The sequence below is a fragment of the Ceratina calcarata genome, unplaced genomic scaffold (assembly GCF_001652005.2).
Source record: "Ceratina calcarata isolate Rehan_Ccalc_2016 unplaced genomic scaffold, ASM165200v1 scaffold397.2, whole genome shotgun sequence".
NCBI classification, from domain to species: Eukaryota; Metazoa; Arthropoda; class Insecta; order Hymenoptera; family Apidae; genus Ceratina; species Ceratina calcarata.
Genome location: NW_017163090.1, coordinates 576,493 through 600,593, shown reverse-complemented (window position 1 = coordinate 600,593; position 24,101 = coordinate 576,493). Strand labels below are relative to the sequence as shown.

Below are 24,101 nucleotides of genomic sequence, written 5' to 3'. Positions count from 1 at the left end.
GTTTAAACGTACCTCTGCCTTTGATAGTTTCCGATAGTCTCGTTTGCCAAGTTCAGTAAGAGAGAACACAATAAGACCAAAAACTGTACAAAAAACAATTAAAGATATTGCCCACTGTACTTTTCCAAATCGCATCGTGCACTACGTTTTTCATTTCCAAAATATAATGTAATGTGTGTGCCCACGTTGAGACATCCTGAAATTACTGAATATTTCATTTGTTTCGAAGATTGTTGATTGTTTCGCTATCAAATTCATGATGATTAAAATTCTTTCCGTTATATGTATATCCAACATCCCCCTTTTATATCCAATACAGATTCTTCCAAGATGGGAAAGTACTATAATTGGGCATTTTCTACGAGCGTCTACACCTGTTCTAACTCGTGACTCACGCTCGTAAGAAGTACCATACGTGAATGGAATTGAAGCGTTAGAGTTGCATATGTTACACAGCAAAAACATATTTCCGTTTTGTACAACCACTCTGAGGAATTCAAGACGAAAAAAATTGCTTTTGATTCGTCACGATATCTCAATCCGTTCCGGAGATATAAGATTCCAGAGTTTTAAACGGAGCACTTGGCATTACTGACACGATGACCTAATTACTTATGCGTCTCAGCTGTTTGTCTAGGTCTAGACCATTTTGGTCAATGTATGAGAAGGAAAACAGTAGCACCGGAAAAATTATGTTGATCTGCGCACGACGGTATCTCCGGAACTGGCAATCGGATCGAGATGAATCAAACAGTACTTTAAAGAGGGGACTCTTGCGCTTTGAGCTTTGAGAGTTTCATCTGTCTATTGGCATTCATTGCAGTTATGGGTCGTCAAAGTTTTACTTCATTTTACTCTCCGTACTGGAGTAGCAGGATTTATGACTGAATTCCTTGTCTCGAGTATGGTACGTAGTGATATCGTCTCTGAAGCAAGCATTGGGAGACACTCAATTGATTTATCCAGTGTTCTATAGAAATCAGTACATTTCCCCCGATGCCCTCGTGCTCAGAAACTCAGGCTAACAATAAAATTTGAATAGGATAAATTCGAAACGAGGAGGTATCGATAGGACAGGTACGTAGTGACATCTAACTCGATATCAAGCGAGCTTCTTCAACTATGTCGAGCAAGTAAATGCTCATGTATCATTGTTTGCACGTTCAGTGATAAGTATTTGACAAATTTTGAATAAACACTTGGTGGACGTGCGGTCGATTGATAAAGAAACAGTCCATGTTGTATCGATTAGCATATCCGCGCGCGAAAATCGGTAAGCGCTTCACACAAAACGTTTGCAATGTGTTTTAGGTTTGGCAAAATAACCTCTCTCTCTCTCTTATAATTTCATTTTCTATTCGTATCAATCTATCGAGAATGATTCTTATATTACATTTAAATACGTTTTTTGCGATCATTTTATACAAATACACGTTTGATCATCGAATATACTTGAACTGTACACAGAGCATCACTTGCAAAATTTAATCAAATTGAGTAGTCAAGTCGGTTGATTTAACGAAATAAATATTGTGTCTCCTCAGCCATGTTATGATCATGCGTTGGCATAAGAAACTAGGAATTTAATGTTGAATAAAAGCACGAAAGTGGACCGCGATAAGGGGAAACGATGCCGAATTGTGGCGGCCTGTTCAGACTCATTCGGCGGCGCCTTGTACTTGGATTAATCTTCGCTTTTTCGCTTACCTACTGCGCTTTCTCGCTCCTTCGCAACGAGGTAAATAATGAATAGCATCAACATTGCTGAATGTGACAATAATTCCGATGTCCACGAAAGACGTTTGGCAGTGTACCGTGACGTCTAACTCGAGATTTAGGACCTCACGTTTCTTTACTTCCTAGAGGAAGACGTTAGCTTTGGATAATGATCTTGATGACATGGACCCCATGATGATCAATGATAATAACGATGAGTTGATTTCTGATGATGATGCATTATCAGAGCAACTGAAGGCATCTGGTAAACCACCGCTATGGCAGATGGCAGTTGTCGATCAAGGGGCAAATCAGAATGCATTGAACATGGAAGCAAATTTAAATGATACCGATACTGTAATTCATCCTTGTCGTAATTCTGTTCAGGTACATAAATCTAATGAAGAATAGATAATAAGATAGAGCGGAAAGAGTCTTAACAGCTTCTTACTATTCCGATAGGGCAAAGTTCTGATAGTAGATGAACGTGGCATTGTATGCTCTAGACAGGAAATTTTGCCAAATGGCTGCTGTAATATAGAACAAAACGTAAAAAATGAGGAAACGTCGACCATAGCCAAGAGAGAGAGGTATAGCTGTAAAACCTGTAATGCCCAGGGGTGCTGTGCTATCTATGAGTATTGCGTTTCTTGCTGCCTGCATCCTGGCAAGGTGGATTTTCGTTTTTCTCCTTTTAAAATCCCACGGAATAACAAAGGTACTAATGGGAAATTCTCGTTAACAGCAAATAAAGGGGAGAAAGGATGTGCTGTTAGGTTTGCTTAGAGACAATCACAAAGCGCACAGGGACCAAGACGTGGTGAAGAAACGACTACGGAATTTAGATCGCTTTCAAGTTTGTCTGGCTGCATGCCGCACGTCGAGCGCGAGCGTCCGCCACGAGAACACCTACAAAGATCCGCATTCGAAGCATTGTTATACGCTTCAATCACCGTACACGCATCAAAGACACCGGCGAGATCTTGATTCGATTAATAATAATGACGACAACTCTGTTGTCGTTGCATCTTTTTCTGTCATGCCGTTACTTACCTACCTCTCTCCCTCTTGCCTAATCGTACACGCAAACAACGACTCGCTCCTAATACCGCGCGACTATTACCCCCTGTTGTTGCTCAATCATTAGTCTCACGTTCAACCACCATGAAATATAAAATAAATTTTCTACACGATATTTTCATATGAAAATTCGGCTTCGCATACGAGAAAGTGAATTTTGCGAAGCGATTTTATTCTTAATCTGGTTTACGATTTATTTTTCATCTTCGGTACTCGTTTCGAAAAATAGAACGGTGATTCATTTTATTTGAATTCCAGTTTTAAATATGTCAAATTGGAATCGGCTTCTTTTAATTCATTTCGCGACTTCAAATAATCTATATATTGCATTTTATTGATGGAATCTAGCTCCCGAGGGATAGTCGTGTTTGTATAAATGATTGAGTACGTGCGAGCCAGGAGATACATGCAGGTAGGTACTACTTACAGCACTCTATGTTAGTACCAGATTGATTATGAGAGAAGTATAAATTTCATTGGTGCCTGACAATGTATGAAAATCGCAGCGGGGAATGAGAAATGACCCGATGTTCTCGTTAAGGACTGCTTATGCTTAAAATTATTAATAATGGAACAACTGTTTCGTTGGGTAGCATAATTTATTTCAGTCAGCCTAGTGGTTTGATTAATTATTTATATTCCATGCACATGCCATCTCTTGAATTATTAATTGAACAATATGTAACATTTGTCTATGTATACGAATTGCGGATGGTATCGGAACTTCGCGACGTGGAACTTCTTTTTGCAATTTCCAATACGTGTTATACTCGCATCGAAGCGTGTTTGAATTTCAGTTATTTTCAGCCCAAGAAATTTATTGCCACTTCGTTTTGTTCCGCAGATTCATTCTTTTTTACTGATTATTTATTTATTCAACTTGATTGTATTATTAAAATTGGCACACTTTTGATTACATTTGCGTATCTTTTCTGTGCCAGGCGAGAAAATAAAATCGTAAAACGGTCGGTCATTTAAGGTCAGCTTTTGTTTTCTCCTACTTATTTATGGGATTTTTATGTCGTGGCAATCTTAAAGAGAGAACTGACAAAGGAGCATTCCGTGGCATTTTACAGCTGCGGTGGATTTCTTAATGGTTCAGAAACGCTCCGGTTTGACAGTAGTTTCGATAAGCAAGAATAGAATAAATGTACTCTAGAAAATCAATAACAGATCGGTGAACGACCGAATACGTGCTTCACGTATGCCTGCATAGAAGCGGTAACGCATGCGATATTGATATTACCTTTACCTTTATTGGCATTTTATAGATTTCACTCTATCCTGTATTTGAAAATTGAGAACGAAAGAAGAAATACTTTAATCGGATATCTGAATTTAAAGTAATTTTAATCCGCTAATTCAGATATTTTCGTTTTCGTCATCCTTCCTCGATTAGTCACTATCCTTCGTTTCCTGTTCACAGTCGAACGACCGGATTTCAATTTGTTCGTCGTGTCTCGTTGGACCATGAATTTCCACAGAAAGCGCATTCAGGATGTAGGTAATCCGTTCAACTCACAGATCACGATTCACGAATATGCTGTCGACATTCGTGATCCGCAGAGTCGGAAATTCAGGACCTCTTTCGTTTCTTTTGCGGCAGTGGCGCGGAGCAGTGGGACGGAGTAGCGTGCCGAAGACATAGGAAATCGAATTGCGCGGATATTCGATGCACGCTCATTTCCATAACTTCCCCGATGGGAAGCCATAACGTTGCAAAAACAATTAGTTAATGGGACGCAGACGAAGTTTACGCCATGATCGAGTTACAACCAGTAATGGAGTCAGAACATTTTAAACTTCTATTGTTATGGCTAAATATCGATCAAAATTGTACATCGAAATTATTGCTCGAATCCGGTAACGCTCGCACTTTTCTCTCCTATCAGATTGGCAATTTAATTTATTGAATGAATTAATAAATCCTTGTTCGATCTTACCGTATAGGTTTCGTCAAACGCAGTCTAGTTTTGAGACTGTTTAAACGTTGTCTGTTTTATCGTGTCCGAGACGACGCGGTGTGATTGTTCCCTGCTGAGAAACGTGTATGCATGAAACTATATAGAAAGTATGTAATTTTTAGAGGTTCTCGAAGAGAAAATTCGAAACGAAACTATTCGGCGCATTGTTGTTTGGCGTCTCATTACAGTGATGAATATCAGTCTACAGTTAACAGTGTTCTTAGATCATATTAAACACTGTACGTTTAGAGTACAAGGATTACTTGCTTATTTAGGGTGCAACAAACAAGGGAAGGTTTATTTGAAATGCGTGACAAAGTTCACCGCGAACCTTACTGCAAACATGTTTTCGAGCAATCATGCATAATGTAAAGGGAAGCTTTTCTGTTGGGTTAGATAAACGATAAAAAACAATTTCATAAATTTTCAGTAAGCTCTGGGAATCGAATCGCAGAATAATGTATATAGGTCACTCTCTTGCCGGAGGGCATTTGTTAGCAAGTAAAAAATTAATTCAAACGAATTCAGATATCTCACGTTCACTGAACGAGAGAGAGACGTTTCAGTTTCTTAATCCCTTTAATAAGATACGTTCGCCAATAAGATAAAGTTCCCATAAAAATTCTGTACCATTTTTCTCTTGTATTTCTACATTTATTTTGTTAATATCAATCTCACGAAGACTATGACTTTATTTCCACATTCATTTCTTCAGAACTTCAATGCCATTACATAAAGTACTCTCAATTTTCAAATCAATAACTATAAAACTTTTCTCAGTTAGTAACTACAAATGTATTAAGAAACCCTTACATCGTTAATAAATCTTGGATCTCCACGGTCTCCGATCGAACGATCGGGGGTACGGTTTTCCACGCACGGCGGACGTTTGTGCGCGCGTCGGTTGCAAGCGTCGCGACGCGATGCCTCGCGCCGACGTCGTCGTGCTTACTCTGTCGCTTCCTCTCTGTCGCTCTCTGCCCTCGTCGCCATCCTCTTCGTCTGTGTTTCCCTGGCACCCGTTGAATTCAGCACGTGGCATCAAAGGGAAGATATACGGCGGGGTGGTCGCCTGTTCCCGGCCAAACGGCGACGACCCTCGTTCGTCGTCGCTCGCGCTCCCCGCGTGCGATTTTGAGCAACCGCAAAAGAAGGAGCGTCGCGCCGCTTTTACCTGTTTTCCGCAGAACTTCTACCGCCTCGAGGGTGGAATTATTCAACAATCGCGCGAGTAACTTCGGACGTGACGCGTTGACACACGCTTTTTCGCGAGAATGAATTATTATCATGGTGAGCGTGGAGATTAGCCGCGGCTTTTGGTGCACCTGTTGGCAGTATGTTCGAAACAATTACGGTAGCTCGTAGTAGCTGATTACGATTGTAACTCTACGTTGTTATGGGACCGCTTTTAGGTGAGTTCGCATTCTTTTTCCCTTACGGGAATTTATATTTTCTATCTGTGTTCCATTTTCCGTATGCATGATTCTGTCCTTTTGATAATACGTTATTCAATTTGCAACGTGTATGTTTGCTCCTTTGTAGTATCTTCTTTACGTTACATATTCCATTTTTAGATAGAACGGACGTTCCCTATGGACTTATCCGTCCTTCTGATTTGCCGTGGGAACATCGAATAACAGTTCGGATGTTCCGGACTATGCATTTTTAGTATCGCTATAATCTTCGTTTATCGTGAAAACGATAGCTTCGCGGAAATAGTTTTTAGTTCAACCGCGTGATCTTCTTCGGGATTTACTTTTTTTTATTTTCGGACGCGCTACGCTGTGACGAAACGGATCGACGCACACCGATGAACGCGAATCGTATTTCCACAGTGTAATAAAATGATAATGCCGTTCCTTTCACGTGGTTCCCTTTTCATCAATTAAATGCGATTGACTGATACTGATAATGCAGCCTTTAGAAGGAATAAATTATATTTTTTTGTGCAAAGCAATTAGTGAATTTATTAAAAGCTCTTGAAAATTGTTGCTGACGACTGTCTCCACCAAAGGAAATCGATTCGAATTGTTATTGCCACTTGCCGTGTTCCCAGTATTACTTTCATTACCAGCTTCTAGCTAAATCTACCTAATTCCTATTTCATCAGCAGAGTTTATAATCCTGTTGCAACATCGTTACGTTCCTTTCCGGGAAAAAATGAAACAGGAAAGGAACAATTAGTTTCATTTCCCAGCTTTGCCTTTCTATGCCATTTTTCATGTTCGATCTGTAGTAATCTTGTTTGTATTGTGTTTATAGTTAATTGTTGTTTCTATCCCACGTTTTTATAGTTGTTACTGTTAAGTATCTCCCTTATTATCTTCTGCATCTGCTAATGGTATCTATTATCGATCTTACAAATAATCAAGATAACACTGTTTTACTAGACAATTTGTTAGACATATCTTGATTACAGATATTTCTTACATTTACTTTTTTTATTACCGTGACAGTAATACTAATATTCCGTACTCATGCTTATTTCTATATCTGCAAATCGCTTGCATTATTTATGCTCCTGTAAATTCAACAAACGAGCAGTTCTTCGATTATTTAGATTTACTGCACTTCATGCAAAACCAATCCTATGAAATCTAATAACAATAACATTTTTGTTTTCTCTCTTACCTCAGCCAATCGAAGTATATATTTAACAAATTTTTATTTTTAGTCTCTAAGTAAATAGATTTAGAAATCGGTTTATTCCTCACGCGTTTTATGGATATATTGTATGTTTTTACACGAGTTTTCTACATATACCTTTCACACGGTCAAACATCCCTGGCCCAATTATTGCTAGGATAAACGTAAACATTTCGAAGCGTACTTCTCGCCGCGGTTTTTCACGTCGTTACCTACGTCCGCCGTCACTCTTACTCGCGGAACAATGCGGCTAATCCTCCACAAAGGCTCCCGCGTGCAAATAAACTCGCCACCTCCGTGTGTACGTGTGAAAGTCATCAGTTCGTTGGCCAGTCCGACACCGATTCCACGTTCACCACTCGCTATGACGAGTAGGAAAGAAGGAAAGTCGCTCGCGGCGATGGAAATGAGTTTACGAAGGCAGGCAGACAAAATCGATGTATGTACACCGGCGTTAATAATACACACAGGCAAGGTCTACAACCTTTAGCGAGCGAGCGTCGATGTAAAGACGCTCTCGCCTCCTCTTTCTCGTTTCCAGCTTCTTCGCATCTCATTTACCTATCTACGTGCCACCGGGGACCGCGGCGCCATCGATGAACCCGTGCCCACGAATCGCCTGTTCCGCATTTCAATTCCTCACGGTCCACCGAGTCTTTCTCGCGATCCATCTTTGTAAATGTACATCCTCTGTGACTCGCACGAATCCAATTAATCGACGTGTCCCTGCGTTCGATGCGAATTATGTCCCGCGCGGAATTTCAAATAGCCGCGAGAATATTTGTACAGAATTAGCTGTGACATCGATCCCGTTGTTGGTCGTTACGAAAGCTTCAGGTCTGATACAGTTAAGTGCATGAATCAATGCTGGGCCATTGTCTATTTCTCCTGTCTATCAAGAAGATATTATGCAACTGATCACCCGGACTCTAGTCTCGCCTACTCGCGTCCAATTGACGTGAGCTTCTTTTTTTATCCACCGATATTCGCGTATACACGCGGTGGCACTGTATTAAACGATCGGGATATAATATATTGGTCTGTGTATGTGTAACAGGAGGCGAATAGGAAGAAGCTGGGAGGGAATGGGGAATGGGATGTTAGACAGAAATCCGTAGAATGTGATTGTAGTTTGGTTCGTTTGGGAAGATTGGGTGCAGTTACACATCAGAATTTCAATGCATCGCCAGTTTAGTTTATTGAATCTAAAAGTGAATTACCGTCCAGCGATGACTGCAATTCCTATGTGGTACTCGTTCATAGGTTGATTACAACTATTCTTACGGGAGTAACAACTCCTAATTATGTTTCTATTTAAAGTTCGGGTATTTCGTTCACCCGATTGTTTGATAACCGAACATGAAAATTCCACGCGAAGCAATAATGATTATAGTTCCTTTCCACGAAACCGGTGATTCTCTCGAAATGAGTTACCATTGCGAAGTTTCCACCCGATAGCATTAAGAATGGTGTGCAGTTTACGGTATGGTTGCTACGTATTGAACGCTGGAGATCATTAAACGTCGGATTCCCGTTGTTACTACAGCGAGGCGACGGGAAAGAGAGCGTGCGGCGTCGAACGAGAAGCGGAAACTGATAGAAATAATCAATATTGCATTCGTCGAAATTGAACATTCGCAGGGGCACCAGATTCAATCTCTCGCCGGTATCAAGCTTGCATTGAAACGCGAGAGTTGGAACGAATTAACTGCTCGCACTTACAATCGCGGACGGACCTTCGAACAAAGAGTTTATTTTGGAAATAAAAACTGAAAAATGAAACGAACCCCTCGTGTCTCATTTTTGAAACACTCTATACGTTTCCGCCTCGGGCGTTTATATTTATTCGTCGACGCGCGTTGATATTCAACGAAAAACAGTAAAACGGAAAATAAGAATAAACATAAAAACACTGGGTCGTGTTTGCATTTCTGATAGCAACCTGCAGCGCGGCAAAGAGTATAAAAGTTCGTTCTATCACCGAAAGACGCGACGGAAATTCGTGTTTGCCTCTGTTCGCAACTCGTTGCGAGGAAAATGCATTAGACAGGGAAATCATGGCCAAAGGATGGGGCGCGATATCACGATAAAAATTACAGTAACGAGTAGAGCAAGTATCGTTGCTCGTGTCATTGATATCGCTGATTTCTTCCTTCGCAGTAAGACACGCTGCATTATTATTAGTACCTTCTTCCTATCGCCTGGAAAACGAATATCGAACCACGAACGATGAATAATTCACACTCGTTTGGTTTGTTCGTGTTATGATCTGTAGTTTAAAGTAAGAATAATCGAACTGCAGTTTAAATCAGAGGAAACGGTATGAGATTCGTAAAAGATCCAAGATTTTTTAATAATGTAAGATGTCTTTATATATTTAGAGATCCAGTCTTATTTAAAAAGAATTTATACGAGAGAGCCATGAATAGTTTACTCGATAATAGTCGACTTTCTCGTTAACAGAATTCCAGTTGCCCTCGTCTCGCACGTAATTCGATTTTCGTTTCAGAGGCTGATAAAGATCGTTATTAAATTATACACTTGTACCGTGTACCCGCATAATTCCCTTTCTACGAAATTGTCGTACCTCTTTGTCGCGTTTATCAAACGGACTCCGACAATGCACGATGAACAATAATCCCTTGTGTCAAATCATTATCATAATTCTCGCCCTTTAAAGCTTGCCACCCGGGGAAGGAGCTTTATGTTCATCCTCCCGGCTTGTTGGATTTAACTGCTCTCAATACCTTCATTTTCCCTCCATCCGACTTTTCTCAATAGCCAATTTCATACTCCATTAAAAAAAGAGGAGAGCTCTGAAAACTCTTCAAATTTCATACAACGAGCGTGAAACTTCTTTTTGCCCACTTTCAAACTTTTATACGTATAAATTCACGACACCGGCTATCGATTATTCGTTGCGTAATCTTGAGCCATTAACACTGTTCGTCCAACAAGTAAAAACAAATTAACATTTTCTTCATCTTCAACTGCTATCTATATCTGTTCTACTTTTTCACGCTGGAGATTTTGGGGATGAGTTATTCGCGTCGCGTAACTGGTAAGAATCACCCTCTCGAGTCGAGGAAGCCGGTTAAACAAAGCGAGGCAAACCAAGAGCCCGTTGAAGCAAGCCTTTCGACTCATTAAACCTCAACGCTGCTTGTCTCCGCCGAACGGGCTAACAAACCAGCTGTGCCAATCTGTTTACCCTGTCTCGAGGAGTGGGACGTGATCGTAAATGAGCTACAGCGATGCATATTCGCGAAGCGTAACTCAATATCTACTCATTTTTTTAAAGAGAATTAAATTTCCTATTGCAAATGTATGCGAATTTTAATAATCGACGAACTGCAATAGAATTTCACCTTGATTTTGTCGACGTTAAGAATTTTGTTTCCATTCATCAGAATTCATGTATTTCATCAGTTCTGCTTAATCGTTCAAACGAGTTCAATCGTCCATTGAATTCGTGATTTCCCACACGTGCAACGTACCTACACGTAGAGCCTAAAGCCAGTTTTTCGATGAAATAACGCGTGTTGATCGAACTGGAGAGAGGAAAAGAGTGGCTGGGCACGGAGTTGGCTCGGATACAGAACAAACTACTTGGCCAGACACTCGGGCACCTTATACCCGATAAGGGACGTTGTCTGCTGAGACCGGTAGTCGCGCCAGATTCGCTTCGAAGAGATTCACCACGTTCTTGCTACCCCTGGCCAGCGATACACGTTTCCTCTATTTTTCTCTGTCTTAGTGAACACCTCGTGATTCGACAATGATGAATAATGGTTGAATTCCGTATTTGGGTTGATTAAGATACGCAATTAGATTATTGGAAACGTTCAATTTATTTCTCTGGTATTGAATTGTTTTGTACATTAGTGTGATAAATTCTACGATGATTTCCTGACAATTATCCTTCGAGTTTTTAATACTGCAATCCAATTATAATCAGAGTATAGAATATTTGACACAGGAGTCTTTCAGAATCCACTAAAACCTATCCTCGCACTTCGACGAGGAAATTCCGAAAGCTGTTACACGTTGATTGCAGTTTACCAATTCACACCAATGATTCATTAATAGCTCATTCAAATATCACTCGACCTCTCCCGTGCAAATCAATATCCATCCTCGATCGCCTACCTACTGGCATTGTGTAACCCTGTTTGCTTGCACGCGTGTGGTTCGCACTAGCTCAAACCTGAACTACGATAAAGTCGTGACCATAAATCAATCCTCTTTCTTTTAACCCTCCTTTCGTCTCCACCGCCCTCATCGATCTATCAATCAGCATTGACACTGGGGTTAACGGTTATCCCTAAGAGGCAACAAGTACCTGTAACAGGATGTGCACTCAATTTTCCCGGTGAGCGAAAGTGCGGGTACAGTTGGCGAAAGTAATAGACCGAGCTAGTAAATTGATACTTATTATCTTTATTACATGAACGATTACATTCCATCTTCCCCGACTCCTTAAGAAAATCGGAAAATTGTGTACACATTTCTCCTACGTTTCATCACTTTGCGTTGTCTTAGAAATTTCGAATTTCTCCATCAGCTGGTAACCACATGGTATCCCCTGCGGCTTCCAGTATTCGGTTTCGTGATTCTGGTCAGTTTAACTTGAAGCAAATTCGAGGAGACTTCTGTTTCGTTTGTTTCCACGCGACGGGGTGCAACGATGCGTCCATAAAAATCGAGGACATGTTTCCGCCACAACAAGAGATCCCGTGCCGTAGCCAGTTATTGTTTCGCTAAACGAGACTCAGGGACTTATTTGCTCGCATGAAGATGGACATTAAATATCGAGGTTCCCTCAAAGTATACAATTAGAAGATCGTACGGCCGGGAAACGTGTCAAGGACTCGGCCACCACTTTGAAAGGTTCGCACACGGAACGAGGTCCGCGTTTAATGATCACTGATCCTTCGATCCTGTTTGACTGTTTCTACGATCGCTAATGCGAGTGTTCGCCTCGGCAAATATTTGGAATTGGATTCGCGGACACGTCACGTTGCGTCGCGACGCGCGTCGATGCTACCCCTCCACGCCGTAGACACCGGATCGAGTACTTCGCTTGAGATTTATATGTCCTGACACTCGGGTGAATCGCCTGCATACAAAGAAAATGTCGACACGATCCTATTCAGGCTCACAGTTTATATGCTCGCATTTTTATGCTTTATAATTGACCGTTGCACTGAAAATCGTTCCTTTCTTAGAGGATAATATATTCCACGTGGAATTTATACAGATCACTGCTTGGTATAAGCGAGGTCAGTTCTGCCTCCGGCGTCTTATACGATTTCGTCTAATCGATTCCCTCGTCAGGAATTTAATCATAAAATCAAAGGCAACAACGTTAGATGAGAACGTAGATGAATTATGAAGTTATTATTTTAGCGGTCGACACGCGGTGCAGACCTTTTCTAATTTCGTTTCATCCGAAGATTAGCTGTTACAATATTCAGTTTCAAAAGAAACTTTTCCGCGTCTTGTATACATCGTTCCGCTGAATTTAGTTCGTGAATTTTTAGGCTGTGGCTCCACCGGACGATTTAATTAAGTTTGAACAGGAAACTTTGTGAAATAATTCATTCCCGGAAATTTCTGATAAATTCTAGACAATAATTTTGTTCATTAAAGTGACAGCAAACTTTATAATATTTGAATGCTGCTAATAATGAAACTTTGAAATGAGTAATACGATTTCTGTGTGGCGATATTTTCTAAGTGAAAACGTTTAATTGTTTACACAGAGTTCGGAACTTACAGTGACGTTTATTGTATCATTTTCAAATCGAGATTGCAATTTTCTCTCAATTTCTATCCGCCTTCGTTCCATTCAATTTTATATAAGTCCAAATACGAGAATCGCGAGTTCATATGATCACGAAGTATCCTACCTACTTATTGTATCTTTCACAGACGACCGTAGCCACTCTATTTTCTCTTACGTCGCATCGTTTCTTGCCGGCGGTATTCAGCTCCTTCAAAGACGGCGGAAAATTTAAGAACCAATAATCGTATCAAGTAAATAAAGGAATATAATTCATTCGCCGGCTACTCCGCTCGATCGATGACGTCTCAAATAAGAGATATCGTACTTGAGCATCTCTCATTTCATCTTCTAAATTACTTCGAAGGCGAACTCTTTGCTTTATAATTAAATAAGAATATTCTTGTAGATAATAAAATCTCGACACCCGACATCCTGGCTCGGTTCATAATTAGCAAAAAAAAGTCGACTTCCCAACGTAAAATCTCCTCGAAGCATAGAATCCCCATGTATCGCGAAACAACTTGCACTTTCAAACAAACTACTTATATTCCAATCTAGCGCGCTCATCCCTTGTTATCCTCTCGTAAACGACTTCGTGATAAAGCAAAGTAGCTCGAAGATTCTCGATACATCCTTATTCGCGAAACGAAGTTTCGCCGCGCTGTCAATAACAGCGTCGCCCGTTCGTCGACAAGGGCTGCCACATAGACCGTGGCAAGCGTGCCAAGGTCGGTTTGGAGAATCCGCGAGGAGAACCCCGTTCGCTTGCTTCGAGCACGTGGAATCGGTACCGTCCATCTTTACACGAGACAATCCTAATCGTAATCCGCCTGGCTAATTGGATATTTTCCTTAGAGTAGACACGCTCAAAGCCAAAGGCGGAACTACCTGGCGCGCGCCTAAAGGAGCGACCGAACCGAACAGATTGGAAACTGGAACACGCGATAAAATCGATATGTCCAGTTGTTGTCCATTTGCGATTCGGGATTCGAATCAATAACAGTTGTCGCGTGGGGTGCTTATGGTTGTTTGAAGATTGAAAATCAAGACGAACGAGAATGTCTATCCGACGCGTATCTTAGCTCGATATTCAGTAGTCGACCGTGGCTTTAGTCTGACATTAACTGACTTAAACACAAAAGAATAAGAATTGTTCGTATTAAAATATATATTTACACATACATATAGTGATAACATATTTTACACGCTACTATCGACAAAATTATTATTTTAACTAATTGCGGCTACTGGTACCAAAAAGGGACCTGTAAAATAGAATCATTTCCTTTACACCAAGATTCTAATGTAATCTTCATGATATCAAAGTGATACTGGAGTACTTAGTTTCTGAATTATTCACTGGCTGACGTTCAGAAAATATCCAACCATTATAGTTACGGAAACGATAAGAATACAAGCTCCGTAAGCAATTAAGTAAACGCAGGTGCTGTATACAATATTCTTCAAATTTATTAGATTCCTATCATCGTCGTTCTGTCCGTCGTCGCTCTTCAGTCCATCCTCTTCGCTTTTACCTATGATAAGATAAAACAACTGTGGATACTCCTCGTATTTCCTGTTTTTGCTCGTAAAATAGAACTTTTATTACGGACACAAAATGTTTTATATTCGTTGAACCTGACGTACTTATTGATACTGGTTCCTGGAACGAAATTTTCCTCGATTTCTTCTGTGGGACAGCTTCTGTCGCCGACTTGCTTCCTCCTTGTTCGTTCGATGAATTTTTGTCATCTTCCTCTCTATCGGTTTTTCTTTCTGATACTGATTCTGATTTCTCTTCTGATACTGATTCTGATTTCTCCTCTTCTTCTCGTAAGTCTTCTCTTTCTTCTGATACATGGGACACAATTGCGGATTAAGTAAGGAATACTTTATGGAAAGTGATCATGTTATTTTAAGGAGCATTCCTGTGCCTTCTCTAAACAATATAATATCGAGGAAAGTTGTTTTCGTTCTGTATCTTACGACCGATATTTTATAGGAAAACATTCCCGAGCTCGATCGGAATTATAGCAATGACCTGAGGTTGGAAGTTGGCCAAACGGGACTGCTTTCCTTCGAGAAATGCTATCATGCTCTTCTGTTTCTTCCTCGATCTTTTTGTTCGCGACGCCTCCCGTGTCCCCTTCTGAAACGTGGTTACGGAAATCTTATCAATTTGCGAGCTCGTGATTTCTATTGCGTTAAGCGTCAGTGACGCGGAAAAATAGGAGCAGCTTCCTGTTTCCTTCTTCTCATGTATCAAACACAAAACTCGTTAAAGATAATAGTTATTATGAATAATTGGTCTAGTTTGAGGATTGTGAATCATACAATAAATTATAGGTTCTACTTTTTGTGCGAAAAAAGCTTGCTCGCAGAAAAGCAACAAGTGGTCATTGGGACAAAAAGTGAGTTTCAATATGTATTTCCCGTTTACCTTCGTTCATACACGTCACCAGTAATATTTTTTTTTTATATCGGTGCAAAGGTATTCCCCTATGCTCAGACAACAAGTGTAAAAGAATTTAACCTTTGTGAATGCACTGATTGATTTATGTACCTAGCGGCTTTTCAGCTTGGCTGCTTACGTCCGTTTCCAGCCGCTCGTTATCACTATTGCTCTGGCTGGTGGTCGCATTCTCATCGGCCACGGCCTCGCCCTCGCTTCCCGCCGCTGCTGCGGCACAGTAATAAGTTACACAGGCTACGTCCGATTACGAGTCACTTAATCGCTATGAGATATCGAAAATCGTTACATCCCCCTGTATGTTCATCCTATTTCAGCAATTACATTCTCGTTCCGCCCACCCTTGACCCTCCAGCATAATTCGAAATACAATTTTGTGGCTTCGCCACCAATAATTAATTTCATCGGTTTTATCGTTTTAACGATTGAGAATCTTTCTCCGATACACAGGATAACATTTAAAAAGAATTTCATCGGTCTGGTTGAATTTGATTATTACCTGAGATGAATTTAATAACGAGTATTTCACTTTAGTATATCTAAACTGAAATTTCTCTGTCCCATAAACTCTACGGTAGTTTTGGGGGTCAGAGGATGCGAATAGTTTACCTGCGGCAATTAGTGTCCAGTGGTTTATGACCGGAATTCCCCGCCTTCATTATCATTAATGAGAATGTTTGTATAAGGATTTCCTTAACAACCACGCAAAACCCGCAGGTTCGAGTATTTTATTAGCTTCGTCCGCTGCATATTTTTTACGACAGCTGTTTCTTTACGACAGTCTTTTTTTACGACAGATAGTAATATAATTGATTGGTGACGGTATTCCAAATTTTGCACGTGTTTTATATGGGCTTGAACCCCAACTTTTTAGCAACCACTTCAAACTAAGTAGACTTGCCGCAGTTAATTTCACCCTAACAAACAGGAGTGAAGGTGTTTTCCAAACCCACTGGATACCTGTTCTTAAAAACCTCGTAAAATAATCTTTTTGGTTTTACGTATACAATTCGTCAAATCTGCTTGTACCCTAAACGACCCGGCTGGCTGGCAATCAACACGTGTTTCCACAAGCGCGTTCGAGGTAGATAGCCGGGTTGAGTTGTGCAATATAACAAGAACCCTAGCTAGTTAAGTAGGATCCTTCGGCTAATCCTCTACCGCACGTGCAGCACATCTGTTACTGTGTTATAGTGTCTTGAATGTCCCGAAAGGCATTTTCGTAAACTATTATCCCGAGTATACGGAGTCTAGTACCGAGTGAATTTTCATAATACCCAGACAAGAAGTTTGTCGGATAAAGTGAGATACAATTCAATACACTGAGTGAGTTTGAATATGAGTTTTCTTATCTGAATATAATATAAGCTGAAACGAACCTGTCGTAATTCGTCGTAAGAATCTGTTTGTTAAATTTCTTCCGATTGAACTTATAATAATTGGACAGGAGGATGACCAGCGCATCCTGAATGGGAAGTCTTCTTGTTCTCAAGTTTTCAAAAGGCGAAGTTGAAAGGAGTCGTAATCGGTGAAGCGCGGAAGGGAGGAGATCTGGAATTACGGGGAAAATCGCTTACGATGGACACGATCGTCTCGTCGAGGAAGTCTGATCCATCATATTTCAATTGATATTACGATAATGGACAAAGAAGAAAGTCTGTACCGTCTGTCCTACGATATCTGAGCCGATATTTAATGAGATACAGACTTATTTCGATTATTTTCGTCAGAGTCATTTCTTTATTAAGCAAATTAGAAAATATGTACATTTTCACGGAAAATATCAGATACGATATATTATAAATTAATTGATGAATTGGAAAGATTGCGTCCACTATTAAAAACCTTTCAGGCAAGGTTTTCTGTAAATTGATAACTTGACGTGTAGCGTATCTTGTAGGACAGACTATAAAATGTGTGAGAGCGTACCAAAGGGTAGCAGGAGGGCAGAAGGAACGTGATTTGTCGTGAAAAGCTGAGGTTACTTTCACCGTGACAGGAGAACCTCACCACCGCTCGATTCGCCTCGCTATCGCATGTCGATCGGTACACCGCGATCGATACACGAACATGGCCTGCCGCAAGTTGGCTCGTAAACGTCGTGTCTTCGGTTGAACTGTTCTAACCTTGAGCCCATTTTTTTCTAGCCACCCCAGTCGAGCGGCATCCTTTTCATTTACTTAGAATGATTTGATCGCCAATTTTATTCGCCGAGACGTGCCGTCGTTCAGCGTTAAAAGACTTGTTTTGATGATCCATTGCACTTTTCATTGTCATACGAAATGAACAACCGTTTCCCTATTTTAAAAACTGTAATAGTTTCCTAATGATTCTCCTACTTCACATTTAAATGAAGAATTATTTTCATTATTTGAGCTATAATAATGACTGAGATAATTAATGTATGAAAGCATCGAGTATTTCCTTTAACTGTTCGCCGAGGAAATGTTTTACAACGTTAGAAATCAATTTGTCCTAGTCTATTAGAAGCATTCCGGTGTCTGGTGTACCACTGAGTTTCGCCGGTGCAACGTCTTCAGGAATTCGCCCCGAACTCGGCGCGTCCGAGGATTCGACATTTGCGAAACTGTTTCGCAGTTCGCGGTAAGTGCGATCGTACTCCTTAACACTCTAACCATCCTGATGATCTTGGCTCACCCGGTGTCTTCTCACAATACGGTTCAGTTTCCGATGTTCAGAAACTAGTTTCGTGTTTATAAAGTGCCCATTAACGATACTTAACTCGTTAAATACTGGAATTAGAAGAAAAATACATAGCACCTTCCTTGTAGAGGACGTGTAAAGTACTTACAACTTTCGTATAAAAAGTTTTTCGCTATCATCAATAATTAATCAATAAATAAAATTTTGTGTTACAAAATCTTTTTGTTCCTTCTAGCGAAAACATTTTCCTCTGTCGTAAGACGCAAAGTAACTACTGTTTAAAACTGCTATCAACAGTTTCGTACAAACGAAAAATAAGGTGTCCGCGCAAGACGGGATTTTAAAACCGCAAGACTATTATCGTTAGTAGAGTTCGGTATCGGTCTCCTGTTTCTCCTTCTCGCGCGATACGTACTATATTTTCATTCTTAATGGAGCGAGAAGCGTTCTAGTTATATAATATGTATACATACATACCTAGAGTAATCGTATTTACGCTATTCCACTCAATGGAAATGGTTCCACGAATGATGCGTAACAAACAATCATAAATGTCTGTATTTTTTCTGAAATCCGTTCCAAGTACCCTCATGCATTTTTATTGGCAATTGGAAAAAATAATTAAAAAAAAAGAATCCTTGTTACTTTTAGTAGTTTCCTTTGACAAAGCAGTCTATATTTTATTATTTCTATACAATGCATTGATATATGTGTGCCGAACGCTATAAGTGCAGAATATTTTGCATACATCACTTTGTTATCACAATTTACGAAGATTTACGGCCGACTATACGTACATATCATCAATTTTTATTGGGTTTCATAGTCACCGGACGAAGTGTATGAATATGTATTTTTCAGCTATTGAATTTACATATTTATAGCATGTTCCACAATTTTTGTAACCGTAATCTGTTTTCCTTTCTAGTTTAAACTAAGCTTTTTGAATCTGCATAGATTTTTTTTCTAGCAGATGACAGTACTCACGATGAAACGCATTGTTCGGTTTATTTGATTTACTTGGGCCTTCCAAACGGGCGGAACGGGCAAGCTTAATGGAAAAAAATAAAAGACGTTTACGAGGCAATGGATAAGACAAATGGGCCAAACGGCGAGGAATCGAATCCATACGGCGCGGCGCGACGCAGTGTGATCGTAAAAGTGGGTTATTCGTGGCGTGATTTGCAGTCAGGGAAGTAGCCTCGGTTCTAGCCAACCTCACCCTCCCCTATAATAATTGTCTAAGTGTCAAAATCATTTCCATTTACGCTCTACTTGGCATGTTTTTCGCTCGGCCGCTCTCCCCGTTTGAAGTGGCGTTAGCAATTAACAAATTGAAAGATCGAATATTACAAAATCAATGGGAAATGATTTGTACGTGTTAATCTTAATTTCATTAAATACTCGACTCTTGTTAACTGCAGATATATTTGTTAATAATTGGAGCATGCCAGTTCCTTCCGAGAACTCATTATTGCTCAAGCGTACCGAGCATCGTTCGAAAACTTATAGGAAGCTTAACGAATCGATTTCTTTCTTACTTTTTGCGATAAGTGTTACTTCGAGGCGAATAAAAGTATCATTTCTTCGTCGTATCAATCTCCGTCGACGTCAACGTCGACGTTAAATTACTCAATACGTTATTCAACAATTTCGTGTTGAATCTCTGGCCAGAAACTCGAACCGTTCTGTCCTGCAAGCTTCTTCGCGTTGTATCAATAATAAACTTGCCTATTACCTGTTTCATTAACCGCAGCTAGTGTACTATACAACGTGAGTCTTCGCGCTCCCAGGAGCAGGTTTCCGTTCCGTGTTTCAACGTCAGAGAACAAAATCGCCTTACGACGTTCCACGGGTATTCAACGTCGTTCTAGTCTTTAGTTTCGACATTTTTCCGATTATTTCTTATCGTGTACATTATTGAGTTGCTCTTGTCGAACTTACTGAACTGAGGATAGAAAAAATTATAGGGTACTTAAACGAAGGAGCCTCGAAGAAAAATATTTTCAGTTTTCTTTCCATAAGACACAATCTTCTCGTATTAAATTGAAATGTATTTTCAAGACATTAAAAACACGTGAGGCGAACGCCTTTAGACGCGCGCGTCCTTCGTAGGATGTAAATCAGGAATTCGTCCATCGCCTTGTCCCCTTGTTCGTTCGATAAGCCGAAAAAGATCATTTTTCTCTACCTACCCTCAGTGAATACTTCAAGCCCCACCCTTTTGTAGCTGACACCTCAAGGCTGTCGACTCTCATATTTTAGGCGACTGCGAATTTTTCTTTCATTATAAATATTTCCTTTTGCTGCTATGTCACTCTCCTTGGATCTCTTATCCTGAATATTTGAAGAAGATCGCGAACAGCAGTGTAAAATCGCAGCTAAGCTACGAGGAGTCGTTTTAACGGGAGCCGGAGGGCTCGGCGATGGTATCTGGTAACTTCAATTAAATTCTACACCGGCGGTTGCCAACGTCGCTATGAAGTGGATTGAAAAGGATTTTTGTCGTCAAAGACCAGTTTTCCTTCAATTACAAGTTTTATCTCTAACTTCATTACCAACTCGATTTCGTAGTAATTAATCGAGGAATCTTTCTATGATATTTTTATATTTTTAGACTTCTGAATGTAAGAGCGTTGCTCGATTGTGATCTGGTCCAATTAAAAGATTTAGATATTAAAAGTAGTAAGGCAATGCTTCCTTCATATTGATTTTACTTTTAATTCACGCTCGTTTTCACCGTCAGATTGAAAATATTTATATAGAAAGATCTCCGGCAGTGAAGTTAACCGGAGTTACCGCTGTTAATTTCCTCGGGCGGAGTTCCCATTGCCCGCGGGGACGATCGAAACGCACTTCCTTTAATCCTTCAGCTTAAGCTCGTTTCTCTACTTACGGACGGAACGAAATCCTTAACAAGGATTATAAACCTGCCTTCAGAATCTGTTGAACGGAAAAGTCAATTCAAGAATCTCGCATATTTCTTGCAGAGCTCATTCTTTATTGCTCAACTGAAAAATGATCCTGATTAATCAATGAAATAATGAGATATATTTTTGACTGAGTTAATTGGTAATTTATTTTATATATCAAGCTTTTCCTCACCAATCGTATTGTATTATTTACCTGGCGAGCTGTGGAAATCTTGTAATTAAGCGCCATGACCAAGAACGCGCGCACCTGACCGAGGAACGACATTAATTAAAATCAATTAACGACGCTCTGGCACAGCATGGGTGACGCGCAATATATAACAGTTAGATGGCACGTATCGAAACTTGAGAACGATCGATGTACCTCGCTAATTCATTGCCGGGCAGCCGAGAATTAATTTAAAAGATCGGAGCGACGTGTAACGTTATCCTTTTACCTCGTTCCGTTACAATCTGGAAATAAAAATTGTCCTGAGCTCGAATTAATGTGACGAGCGCTCAGGTATCTAATGAGGTGCGAAAAGGGATTGGACGCCAGGCGAAAACGATTACACCAGGCGAACTTTATTGTAATTCGTAATTTAAAGTTCGCCTGTTCTATCGGACGTCCGAAGGTTGGTTAAAGTTGGCAGATCGCCGATGGTTCACTTAGGTTGATCGAATATCTGTTGAAAGTTTATCGGAATCGTTTGTGGACGGAATTTTTAGTTAAAACGAGAAACCGAAAATTTATCGATATTTTATTTGAACGTTATTACGCGTAGGATACTCGATGAAAAGTGATGAGAGAACGTTTCAATCTAATTATTTACATAGATTTTTTATTTAGTTCTCCGTGCATTGGAATTTGTCGAATGATTCGTGTCTTTAAGTTTGGAAAAACATCACGAACGAATCCACTGTTTTTATTTGCATCTCCATTAAACTAGAGTATTGATCGATCGTTTTGCGCGGATGGATCGACCGCGTCGCATCGGGCTTCGAAATTCAATTAGTATTGCAATGGGATTGAATCCGATTACGCTTACTCTACAATTGCACTACGATAGGCACTCGCTTTACGATTTTACTTTCATTTTTAACGTTTATCGCTTCCACCTCGACCAGACTGCTGCGTCGAATTAAGAGAGGCGAAAATCCGAGATTCGCGGAGCAACGCGGACACACCACGCGCATATCAATTTTTCACTATTCTCTTTTCGTCCCAATGAAAATTCGTTGAACGCTGAGAAGCGAAAACGTCAAATGTCTCTGTGAAAGGGCACAATGAGATTGAGATATTTCATTCTAGATACAATGCCTGCTGGAAAATCAGATAGGAATAAAGTGGAAAACAAACAGAAAAATCCGTCGACGAGTATTGTGATGACAATAGGAATTGAAAAAGATATTTGCTTTTTTTCCTATTGTGTAGATTTCAATAACAAATAAATGAATTTTTCATGCCTGGTATTGAAATGTTTAATATCAGTCTATACCATAAGGACGGATTGAATCGATTGTTTTGAATGGTCAGAATTTAATTTAGTTTTCCGCATATTTTTGTGGAAAAACATTTCTTTCTCAATCCTGCGACGACACAAAATCCTCTTCTTTTTGTTCTCTCCGGCCGCGATAGGGTGGAAGTTATTTTAATAGCCGGATATTGCGCGGTAACTTGAACCGGCTTGGCGAAATGAAAAATCTCAACATTCCTCTCCCGGAGACAGAATTTAAATTTAATCTTCCCGAAATTATTATAGTTTAACAGTCAGGTTATTTTCGAGTACACATCGTTTGTACAAATCGTTCAAGTGCCACTTGTAACCTACCAGACACGAGTGTGCAATTTCCAACGTGAAATTTCAGAAATCCACGTGCACGTGTTTAAATCGGTGGATTCTTTTAATGGAATTATTCGTTACGTAAATGAGAAAATCTTTCATTTCCGTATCTGTTAGCTTTGAAATATTATGATTCGATCATTTGTAGAAGAAATTAATTAATATACATTTTTGCAATTTGATAATGAATAAATAGATGTAGAAATAAAGTAAGTAATGGAATATAAATGGAAATAAAAATGAAATCAGACAACTGTATATTTTGTTTTGTTTTACAAGATGATAAGTCTGACGTTTTCTATTGGCAATTTGCCATTCTAATTTGATTACTTTCGGTCATTTGTAAAGAACCAGCATCACGTAAAAGATTATCAGGACGTATAAATTCGACAATGATCGATGAGAAGATGTAGCTGCACATAATTGATAAAATATGCTAATTAAACCCGTTAGCTTCTTCTTATAATGAATCCTCCAGCAATTTCTTAAGCTTCATTGTTTCAAACATCGATTCCCCATTTCTTATAATTCTATTGTTTGACTAGAAGCGAACGAAAGAAGTAAATAGGATGAAGGGCAAACTCTAAACGGAAAAATACCTATTGCGTATTTGTTGCGTGATTGAGGACTGAGGGGCACGCGAGGCGTAAATTCTTTTTAATTTATCTACCGAAGGTCACGCCCTTTAACTTCTTCGTGATCGAGCGCGTTAATGTTCTGAATTCTATCGCGAGGAATCAGACGCAGTGCTATTGTGTTAAAAGTTTCTTCCTCGAGAGTTGTAAATAGTTAAGGGCCGAACTTTTCCTAACGACGAACTATATATTCTATAGGAATAAGAAGATTTATAATAAAAAGCACTATTGAAAAGAAAATCAAGTTTCAAGAAATTTATAACACGGGATGTGCGGAAATTAAAATCCTTCCCGTCGTTTCTGTTTGCGTTCAATTATTCATAGTTATTAAAACAGCTTCATCCTCAATCCACGCTTTATACTCTTTTTTTTTTATATTAAA

The 24,101-nt window shown here is 39.8% G+C and overlaps 3 protein-coding genes across 4 annotated transcripts in view; 2 read left to right on the top strand and 1 right to left on the bottom strand.

Annotated features, from left to right (window-relative positions):
* The first annotated feature begins 1,105 nt into the window (after window positions 1-1,105).
* On the top strand, window positions 1,106-2,885 carry LOC108626331 (UPF0454 protein C12orf49 homolog). The gene is made up of 5 exons (XM_018026930.2): window positions 1,106-1,273; window positions 1,545-1,738; window positions 1,864-2,103; window positions 2,179-2,388; window positions 2,462-2,885. Exons 2-5 carry the CDS (start codon window positions 1,631-1,633, stop codon window positions 2,861-2,863), a joined length of 960 nt encoding a protein of 319 aa, XP_017882419.1. The 5' UTR covers window positions 1,106-1,273; window positions 1,545-1,630; the 3' UTR covers window positions 2,864-2,885.
* A 2,929-nt stretch (window positions 2,886-5,814) lies between these two features.
* LOC108626361 (uncharacterized) overlaps window positions 5,815-24,101 on the top strand; it is a 40,675-nt gene continuing 22,388 nt past the window's right edge. The window contains exon 1 of one of the 2 annotated variants that reach the window (XM_018026986.2): window positions 5,815-6,172. The gene's annotated coding sequence lies outside the window, so the exon portion shown is untranslated. Of the gene's footprint in view, window positions 6,173-18,133; window positions 18,269-24,101 lie in introns of those variants that run through there. The other variant, XM_026814748.1, reaches the window with a different exon arrangement.
* Window positions 14,406-16,022, bottom strand: LOC108626324 (fap1 adhesin-like). Its single transcript, XM_018026922.2, has 4 exons — window positions 15,989-16,022; window positions 15,758-15,874; window positions 14,842-15,045; window positions 14,406-14,729 (listed from the first exon to the last, which is right to left on the bottom strand). The coding sequence occupies exons 1-4, from the start codon at window positions 16,020-16,022 to the stop codon at window positions 14,551-14,553; spliced, it is 534 nt and encodes a 177-aa protein (XP_017882411.1). The 3' UTR covers window positions 14,406-14,550.

Coding starts and splice junctions, on each gene's coding strand:
- LOC108626331 (XM_018026930.2), top strand. CDS start 1,631: ATGCCGAATTGTGGCGGCCTGTTCAGACTCATTCGGCGGCGCCTTGTA. Junction 1,739..1,863: donor TCTCGCTCCTTCGCAACGAG/GTAAATAATGAA, acceptor TTTACTTCCTAG/AGGAAGACGTTAGCTTTGGA. Junction 2,389..2,461: donor GCTGCCTGCATCCTGGCAAG/GTGGATTTTCGT, acceptor TCTCGTTAACAG/CAAATAAAGGGGAGAAAGGA.
- LOC108626324 (XM_018026922.2), bottom strand. CDS start 16,022: ATGCTGGAGGGTCAAGGGTGGGCGGAACGAGAAT. Junction 15,875..15,988: donor AGGGTGGGCGGAACGAGAAT/GTAATTGCTGAA, acceptor ACTGTGCCGCAG/CAGCGGCGGGAAGCGAGGGC. Junction 14,730..14,841: donor CCAGGAACCAGTATCAATAA/GTACGTCAGGTT, acceptor ATCTTATCATAG/GTAAAAGCGAAGAGGATGGA.